Below are 10,254 nucleotides of genomic sequence, written 5' to 3'. Positions count from 1 at the left end.
TTCTACGGTTTACTTAATCTTGAATGTGCATCATTTAAACATATGGGGTGGAGGGAATCCTGCCTGTCCTGTTTTTGTTTCTGAGCAGTACCATCTATTGGACAGCATGACGTGCTCCGTTTCAACTTCTCTCTCTCCTCACACCTTCTTAGTGCCACTATTTAACTACATTCCTCCCACCTCCACAGTCCAAACATGTCCAGTCACACCAGTCTGTTAGCGGCCGACTATTCATCACAGCCCCTCTAAATAAACAGCTGAGGTGTTTGAGAGATGGCCACATTGAGGCCACTCATTGCTCGTTCACTGGAGGAAAGTAACCCCAATTACTCAAACCCGAATCCCTTCACCTTCACATCTGCAAATTGTTCAGCTCAAGTTCAAAATGAATTGCTTCATTTTACTGCTATAATGCTTTATTGAAATCTTTCTATCCAAGGTTGTCTTTTCAGCAACAGATTTGTGAGCTGAATGTTATCCTACAAACAAGGTGGAAAAAAGTGCATGAATGAAACAGACTGCTCATGGTGCCAAACTTTTTTTTTTTTAATTATTATTTTAAAAGATAGCACAAAGCTTATTCAATGGTAAAATGTAGATGAAACTATAACACTACAAACAAAAAAAATGTAGCATTAAAACTTCACCGCTTCCCAACCAGCCACACCTCAATGGTCAGTACCGGCTGGTGGAGCAGTTTAAAGCAACTATTTATCCTCGGTGTTAAGTTACACACAATGCCTGTTAGTGTTCTCACAAATATCAGACTGGCATCAGCGCTCTCTCCCTCCCACCGCTCTCTGCCCGCTCGCTCTTTGAAGTGGGGATGATTGACAGCCAGGGTTGCTCCTTGCCCAATAAAGATTGGGTCATCAGTAGTGGATAGCCGCAGATGGCATATCTCTTGTAATCCGGTGTGTGGATGTTTCTCTGTACTCTCAGCCACTGTGGCAGCGCAGCTGAACACAGGACATAAAGCTGTCATAGAAAAGCATCATCATAAATTCACAGATTTACCCATTACAGGAGCAGGGCGTGAAATAATTTAAATGCTTCAGAATGTAGGCAAAGTTCGAAAATAAAGCTGTATCTCTGTGAGCAGAGTTTTCACCACCCTTATATTGATATAGATCAAGTGTTTAAATGAAATTGATCAAAAGTGACAGTAAGTGACATATTTTAAGTTGTAATTATATTTCAAAATATGGCTGTTTTTAATGTATTTTTCCTCTAATAAATGCAGTGCGCACAAAAGACTTCTTTCAAAAACATTAATAAAGTAAACTTTTGATGGTAGTGTATACTAGGCTAATTTTTATGATACAATATAGAAAAATAAAAAGCGTACAAATAGTAAACTACATGGAATAATAAAACTCGGAAAAAATTGCATCAGACAACCTGCATTTAAATGAACATTTTAGGCAGGACATGTAACCCAGCATTGATACTAAAGCAATGTGCTGTCAGGCATTTTACACTATACTATACACTAACACAAAAAACTGTGCTAAAGTGCTGATGCCTTGAGCAGAAAAAGAAATAGAACCTCATTAAAAACCTTGAAATGGAGTGTCTGATGGAGCTTGCCCATTCCATTGACTGTCAAATCTGTGCTGTGAAATTTTGGCCACATCCTTCAAAAAACATGTAAGCTTGATATCTATAGACTAGTAGGAGTGGTTTAGCTTTGAATATGTGATTGTAGACATCAAGAAAAGGAAAATGGTTTGTGTTGATTACAGAGTTACACAACTGATGGTTTCAAGAGGCTTGTGTCCTGCTGGTCTCACTCAGTCCACTGTGGCGTTTTTGAGCCTTCGTGGAATGTGAAGCCAAAACTCTTCTGCAATAAAAACGTGTAACTGAATACACTCACTAATCCAGCCAAGACAATCAAAAGCATGCATCAGCTGAACCCTCAGCCACTTCCCACTCATGTCACAGCATGATATTACGGGATGGAGTCTGGGAGCAAGAAAAGATGGGACTTAAAATTGTGTGTATGAGAATTATGTAAAATATGTGAGGAAAGTGTTTCCCATGTTGGACTGTATTTTGTGGTTGTGCTGTTTGGTGCTTTTGTGTCAAGCATCTAGATTAGAGATGTAAGATTGATTACGGCTGGTCGTGTGGGAGGTGAGTGGGAGGGGTAATTTAATGTGACAGTCCTAAAGAGAGCATCAGTTAGGCCAATATATATATTTTAGTATGTCCCACTGTTTGTTCTACACTGCCATTAGAACATGACTACTTTTTAATGTATAAAGTAACATCAGAATAACATCAGTAAATATTTCTCAAGGCGTGTTTATTTCCAAATTTCTGTGTTGCATGGGGTAAGCTGTCACAATGGAACCTGCCAATTAACAAACTTTCTGAATTTTCAGAAAAATGTAAACACTGAAATAATTATGAAACAGAATGACAAATCATGAAACAAAACAGCAAAAATGTAAATAAAATACAAAAATACATTTATACTGTAATGAAATAAATTGAAGTTAATAAATTGTGTACATTTTGACTAAATCCTGAATATGTTATTTTATTTATTTTTTTCGTTCAGATGTCAGAATTCACTAAAAATGTTTTGAATACACAAAATGAATCTGTGTAATTGGACTTTTGATTCACAACAACCTTGCAGTTAGTGTGACAACTAGCCCTGATCTTCTCTATTTTCTTTATTCACAAGCATGAGCAGCACTAAAATCTAGACAGCTGATGGTCCATTTGTATCAAATCACTTTGTTGCAGTTGATTCTTTATAAAATCGATTTACCACGCCCTTACGAAGCACAATTGGCTTGGATGTGTCCACGGAGCCAATCAGAAACCCCTGACTGACCCGACCCGACAACAAACCACCATGCTGTCCTGAGATCCGGCATAAGGTCCCCAGGGTTCATCATCTGTACGCGCGAGACCTCATAAAACAACCTTTACGGTCTCTGCAGTTGGGTTCTTCACTCAACAGGACAAAGCCATGAAAGCATGAAAATGGATGAAAAAGGCGAGATGTCTGCAACTTCTGACATAGCCTACTGAAACTAGCATGATTCCACATAAGCTGAAGGCTTCAGAGAGGAGTTATTAGCTATCTTCACTGTGAGGATGAAGTGATTATTGATGACGTTATGAAATAACCCCACAAACAGCGCAAGTTGAGAGAATGGCGTATCAGCACTTTATACCGGCCAGTCCTATTGACCTCACTATTAGTTCGATGCTCGGACAGCAGTCCCAGTTTTTTCCTGTTGGATACGGGAAACAGCAGTATGCGAACGTGCTCCATAATTCGGTTCGTCTGGCGCTCAAAGACTCCGCGTCTCCCGCGCACCTCTCTGTGGAGACGAGAGACCCTGGACTGGCACCTGAGGATGACCCCGTGGTTCACCTGGAAGGCAAGGAACTGTGGGGGCAGTTTCACAGAAGCGGCACGGAGATGGTCATAACAAAGTCTGGAAGGTAAGAAGGTGATTTAACACGACCGGTCTTCGCGTGGAGTTTTTAAAAAACAGTTTTTTGAAAATTTGCATGGACGACAATGAGCTATACTGTTCATGCTGTTTATTTCTCTTAAGTGTTACTATGTATTTTGACTTGAACACTTTGTAAACAAGTGAAACGTCTTTTGCTTCTCTGAGGCGAATGTTTCCAGCATTCAAAGTGCGCTGCAGCGGCTTGGACAGGAAGGCGAGGTACATCCTGCTGATGGATATAGTCGCGGCTGATGACTACAGATATAAGTTTCACAACTCTCGCTGGATGGTGGCTGGAAAGGCCGATCCAGAAATGCCCAAACGAATGTACATCCACCCGGACAGTCCTGCTACCGGGGAACAATGGATGTCTAAAGCTGTGACATTTCATAAGCTCAAACTGACGAACAATATATCTGACAAACATGGATTTGTGAGTATTTCACATCGTAGATGCGATTCACAATTAATTGACGACTTTTAGTGTAAATTTCTTCTCAAAATATTCCATTAGCCTAAATTCTATTTTTTTTTTTTTCAAATCTATTTTCTATATATTCTATTTCTGGGTAATGTTCTCTTTGTCACCAAGCAAGTACAGCCTGAAGTTAACAAGCGCTACAACATTCAACAAGTTGCTTGTTGCGAGCAGCTCATTAAAGTTATTTTTTAACTAAGTCATATAACGTATTTTTTCTAATTATGTGCAAAAAGGAAATTTTGTGGAATTTGAACAGAAATGTTTCTTTTTAATTATTGTTTGAAAAAATAAATAAATAATGAAATGAGTATGCAAAATGATGATTTTGTTTTGCAGACCATATTAAACTCCATGCACAAATATCAGCCAAGGTTTCATATCGTTCGAGCCAACGACATCCTCAAACTTCCTTACAGCACATTCAAAACCTATTTGTTTCCTGAGACAGAATTTATCGCTGTGACAGCATACCAAAACGAAAAGGTGACAGATTCAAATGTTTCGTTGGTGACAAACCACATATTAGCCTAATAAAGTTGTAAACAATTTTCACAACACTTAAGAAATGTGGCATCTTCATTAATATGTTAACATTTACAGATAACTCAGCTGAAGATCGATAATAACCCATTTGCGAAAGGATTCCGAGATACTGGAAATGGGAGACGAGAGAAAAGGTATTTTTTCCTTTCAGATTTATGCCTATACAGTCATTATTAAATGTCCACTTCTAAAATGCATCTATTTTCCTTTTAAATTTATTTTTCCAGAACAAATTATATTATACCGAAGTGAAAAGTTGAACTGAACAATATTCATTTCAGAGTCCATCCCCTTTTGCTTTAAAGACAGCAGTACTGGAGCTACAAGAACACAAACTTGTGATCATATTCTCCAGCATGATTCAAACAGCACATTGTACTGAGCAAATTTGACCTTTGGTACAAAAATTTGCTCACATGATCAATATTCCAAATTGACTCAATATTTGATTAGAGCAAAATCTTTCTTATTTACGTCATGTTTCTTTGTCTTCTTATTTATATCATGCTTTATTGTTTAATAAATTTTCTTTATTTCCAGGTTTAAATTAGATTTTAAAACCTCATTTTTTCAATGTGATCTTTTGAGCAGCACTGTTTGAAAATAATCATTTTAAAATCCACTGACATATGTATTTTTCAATAATTAGGAAACAGATGTTGCGTCAGAGGTGTGATGTGGCACCAAAAAAAGCCAATGTGTTCACAGACGACTCATCTTTTGACCAAAGTTCATCAAATCCTTTAATTCAAGAAACAAATGTCGTTACATCAACTTCAACAGGTTTTCAGTTGGGATTTATACTAAATCTATATTTATACTTTATAATAAATGTCAAACTGTTTATTATTGTAAGCAATTTTATACTTATACATTTTTATACTTATGATATTAATATTATTAATTTGTTTTATTATTGATATTATTCTTGTTATTCCTAACACACATTTATGATGTATTCTGCAGATACGAATGAGAATGACATTGATGGATATGGAGATGAGAAGGAAAGCAATGAAGATGGAAAACATTCAATTTCTCAAGATGAGCAAAATTCGGCAGAAATCTCAACAACGGTGCAAGAGTCCAAGGACAATTCAAAAGAGGAGATACAAGGAGAAAGGAACATAAGGGTCAACAGCAAAGAAAAGCATTGTAAAGAGGATATTGAAAATGTAACCTTGGATAGAAAACATGCTGAACAACACAAGTTTGCAGATGATGTGACTGACGTTTCTCAGAAGGGTTCGCTCACTCGGCACTATTACATCCCCACTCCTGGCCTAATGAATTCTCTGTGTGTGCCGCCACATCTCTTGTCAAATTTATGCCAGTTTAATTATGTTGGAACACTTCCGTTTTTGGCATCTGAAGCAACTGGTCCTTGGTTATGTAGAAGGTCAAATGAAGGGGAGGGTCAAGATTACACCACTTCAGTCTCATCCTCAAAACAAAGACCTATTGTAATGCCTGATTTTCAGCAGCACAGAACAACCTCTCAGGTAGGTTGACAATTCATGATGCTAGCCTGCTTGGTTGAATAGCACTAAAAAGAAATAAAAATACAAATGTTTATTGTAAAATAAAAAAAAATTAAAAGTTTAAAAATAAAAAAAATACATGAAACACACTAAACAAAATGTGTTGTTTTAGTGACTTTAACTTGCATGTAAAAATTTTAACAGCAACGATACTTAATAAAATATTGATTTGATCTGACTTTTTCAGGGTGTGACTGTCTCAGCGCATGGAAATGTCTTATCTTACCCACAGAGTTACATGACCACATCTGCTGCCACGTCATCTGCTGTATCATACCAGGTTCAAGGCTCCCCCTTTTTCAACGCTAGCTACCGATCGCGATGCAGACCCTACCCTTTGCCAATGTGGGTGCATGGCCGAAAAATGCCACAAACCTCAGTATTTGTACCATATGGTGAAACTGATACAAATGAGCATGCTGGTATTACAACTCCTGGATCAAAACCTAATGAGGATCAAAACACATCGTGTCGGGATCTCTAGAGATGCCTCTACAGGAGCAACAACAAATTCAGCTGTAATGATGTGCATTATGGAATGGTTAGAGTCTATTGTATGTATCAACTGAAGATCAGAAGATCTGGATTAAAAATTAATATATACTATTTATTCTTTAGTCTTTATCTGCTGTGTAAAAGTGTGAAAAATGTGTAAAATACATGAAGTTGCAGAGCAACCATTAAATAAATTTCATACAGTTTTTCTCCTTGTTTTTCTTAACCATATGACTAGTATACAACTCACTTAAGCATATTTTAAGCTATAGACAATATATAACAGTCCTAGAAATATTGTTTCAGTCTACCTATAATTAAATTCTTCTTATTTTCTTTTTCCTGAAGATCAATTAAAGGTTAAGCCACTTTTTTTATAGCCTACCTAAAATTAGGTTTATATATTTAAGATTAAGTACTTTTATTTAACATATACATACAACAAACTACCCCAATCCTTTTATTTTCTTGCGGCCAAAATCTGCTCCTCTATGATGGTCATCATTTCACCACAAGAGGTCACCCATGACCGTATGATGGAGCCAGATCTGCTGGGGTACTGAATAAAAAGGTTCACTCAAGGCAAGAGGCTTAAAAAGTATTTAAAATTTCATATTTAAAAAGTTCAAATGATGTAAATTAAGATATTACATTTCTAAATAAATCTCATAACACATAGGCTAGTAATGTAATATATTACATTTCTAAATAAAGCTCTAAATAAAATGTACCACCCCAAATGTATGCCTAAGTGTGCCCTATAATCCATAAAATATATTGGAAAATACAAAACTACTAACGTTAGTAATGTAATGTTAGTCTATTAAAAACTCTGGTAAACTAATCTCAGGAATTAGAGCTACATTTCCAACACAATTTACGACGAACTTTAATCCCACAAATGTTTAATAACTATGAAAGCAAAATACTGTTTATTTATAGTATATTTACGTATTTCTTGATATGAATAACATTGAAAATAATTATGAAATGACGTAACGCGACACAAAATAGCGTCATCACAATGCGCCGCCTGTGTTGTCTATTGTATCTCAGTTCTAGCTTGTGTTTACGGGTAGCAGAATAATATGGTACATAAGTCGCATATTATGAAATAAACCGCCAGTAATATGTCGACTGGCATTTTCAGATGCAACTGGCAAAATCACCGCGTAGCTGCTGTCGCGTTCATTAGCCGGAAGATTATTTAGCCGTTCAGCTTAACTTGCTGTTCAGAAATCATGCCGCAGATTTCAGTTAACTATATTTTATTATGCGGACAGTTCTTGCTGCTCTTCACAGTGCTGCTTTTACAGTGTCTGGAAGGGATTCACTCGCAAAACTCAACCGAGCCACCCGGAAACAGAGTAACGACCAGCAAAACAGTTCTGATCAGCGAACCGCCAGAAGAAAACGTGATGGAGAGTGTTATACCTACAGAAACATCCAATCACACGGAGCAGTATGAGTACAGCCCTCCATCACCTGTCGTCCTCTGTCGATACCTGTGAGTAAACATCTCATCTTTACGCAGCACGCGGCCTTTTTCGTGTAAACAACACTTAGTTACAGTTCACTCGTCACTGATGCAGTTATGTGATGATATCTCGTGCTCTTGTATCTTTTATAGACCAGAGGAATTCATATTCTGTCAAGATCCAGTCGATCACGGAGGAAATGTCTCTGCCTTTCAGGAACTGGGCTATGGATGTGTAAAGGCGAGTAAATTTTTATTGAAAATAGGCCTATATGTTGCACTAAGAATTTGAGTGCTGAACGATGTTTATAGCCAAACTAAAAACTTAAAACGTATATTTTCTTGTAGTTTGGCGGTCAAGTGTACAAAGATGTGAACCATACCCAGGTGTTGTGCACGGCACTGGATGGCATAGAGTGCGCTGGACCACGGGAGTTTCTCAGAGGCAATGAGCCATGCATCAAGTAAGTGAAAGGGTTCCCGCAACTGGAAATATAATATAAATTAATGTCATTTTTTTGGTAGAGGCTATTTGCATGTTAAATTCTTTACACAAGTGGAAGAAAAAGGTTTCTTTTCACTAAGTGCTATAGTGATTTAAAAAAAAAAAAAAAATTAATAATGCTATTAATATTTTATTGCAAATAGTGGTAGATATTAGTTGCAGCTCAGTGTGTTGTAGGGCAATATAACACAGCAGGATTAGGGTTTATTTTAAGTTTGACCTGTGACCTGCTGATCAATAGAGGTGTCCTTGAAGGTCCAGGTCTGCGGTCAGTGTGCCCCATCAATGAGAGGACATCAAATCCAGTTTCAATTATAGGCCTATTAAATATCCATTCGGCACTTTTCAGTTATTTTTATTATTTATAATCAACTCTGAGCTGATATGTCATTTGAGATTTTGAGATGTGTCAGAAGATAAATTCACTATCATTACTCTCTGAATGTGTTATTTTGTAACTTTGTCTGGCTCAACCAGATCAATGGTGGGCAGAGATAGTGTATATGGCTTTTGCCAACAAAATGGGCTATTTGCATTTAGTGTTAGTAAAAATTATATTTTTTTAGTCATGGAATTGTCTATAATAAATATGCATCTTTCTAGTTATGGTCAGCTCTTGTGTAAAGTAAAACTTGATTGCTAGCCATAGATATGTTCACGAAATGGTCTGAACTGGTCTTTAAAATCTTTATTCGGTAATTATAATTTACTAGAAAGGTCATGGAAAATTAAATTGTCAAGAATGTTGGAACCCTGCTAATAGGTTTGTTTGTTTAAAAAAAACAAAAACATCACTAACATGAGATGGAAGCCAGTTATACAAAGTGTTTCCTGTTGTTTGAACTGCTCTTGAACCACAAGAGAGCGTTACATAATTTTTAATTTCTACACCACAAGAGGGCAGTGAAGTACTGTGGATCTCAAATTCGCTGAGAGTCTATCTGTACTGTACTCTATGCTGTGTAAATCTCAAGACTGGCCTTCAGTAAATAGAGCTGCATCAATACACAGGCTTTACACTAAACACAAACTTTAAAACTATTACCTTTGTTAATTGTTTTCCTTTGTGATTTATTAAGATACACAGGACACTACTTCATCACCACCCTTCTGTACTCATTTTTCCTGGGGTGTTTCGGCGTCGATCGGTTCTGTCTTGGGCACACTGGGACTGCGGTGGGAAAGCTGCTTACCCTGGGAGGTCTTGGCATCTGGTGGTTTGTGGACCTCATTCTCCTGATAACAGGAGGCCTGACTCCCAGCGACAGCAGCAACTGGTGCACTTTCTACTGATTCAAAGAGGCTGTGTCTGATTCACCTTTCTCACGCTCACAAGTTATATTTAAAACACTGTATGCATGTGGGCTTACATGGGCCTTGTCTGCCATTTATTATTTGTAAAATACTGTTTTCTTGTTTCTTTTGTAAAGTGTTTATGCGAAGCAGTGTTGTAAATAAAGATTATCTTCAAAGAGTAAAACTCTTAATTGATACATTAATATTTATGATGATCTGACAGTGATTTTATTAAACAAACAACAAAGTCATCTAGGAAATTAGTCAGATATTTTCCAAATGGACTACACTTGTCTTTGTCCTTTATTGTTATGTGGTCTTTCTGAACATTCTCCCCATTATGAAATGATGTCTAAAATCAAATCAAATTATGTTTTCAGGGCTGGATTGCAGACTGTGCATAAACAGCTGCAGAGATGTTACAGATCTTG

At 37.0% G+C, this 10,254-nt stretch overlaps 2 protein-coding genes across 2 annotated transcripts; both read left to right on the top strand.

Annotated features, from left to right (window-relative positions):
• The first annotated feature begins 2,824 nt into the window (after positions 1 to 2,824).
• On the top strand, positions 2,825 to 7,397 carry tbx3b (T-box transcription factor 3b). Its single transcript, XM_058777053.1, has 7 exons — positions 2,825 to 3,471; positions 3,651 to 3,918; positions 4,303 to 4,449; positions 4,567 to 4,643; positions 5,159 to 5,292; positions 5,476 to 6,011; positions 6,238 to 7,397. The coding sequence occupies exons 1-7, from the start codon at positions 3,176 to 3,178 to the stop codon at positions 6,532 to 6,534; spliced, it is 1,755 nt and encodes a 584-aa protein (XP_058633036.1). The 5' UTR covers positions 2,825 to 3,175; the 3' UTR covers positions 6,535 to 7,397.
• A 175-nt stretch (positions 7,398 to 7,572) lies between these two features.
• tm2d2 (TM2 domain containing 2) lies at positions 7,573 to 10,007 on the top strand. Its single transcript, XM_058777055.1, has 4 exons — positions 7,573 to 8,052; positions 8,176 to 8,263; positions 8,371 to 8,486; positions 9,607 to 10,007. Exons 1-4 carry the CDS (start codon positions 7,787 to 7,789, stop codon positions 9,818 to 9,820), a joined length of 684 nt encoding a protein of 227 aa, XP_058633038.1. The 5' UTR covers positions 7,573 to 7,786; the 3' UTR covers positions 9,821 to 10,007.
• The last annotated feature ends 247 nt before the right edge of the window (positions 10,008 to 10,254 follow it).

Source organism: Onychostoma macrolepis, chromosome 05 (assembly GCF_012432095.1).
Source record: "Onychostoma macrolepis isolate SWU-2019 chromosome 05, ASM1243209v1, whole genome shotgun sequence".
NCBI lineage: Eukaryota > Metazoa > Chordata > Actinopteri > Cypriniformes > Cyprinidae > Onychostoma > Onychostoma macrolepis.
Note: the sequence above shows the minus strand (reverse complement) of the source record. Positions and strands in the feature narration are given on the sequence as shown.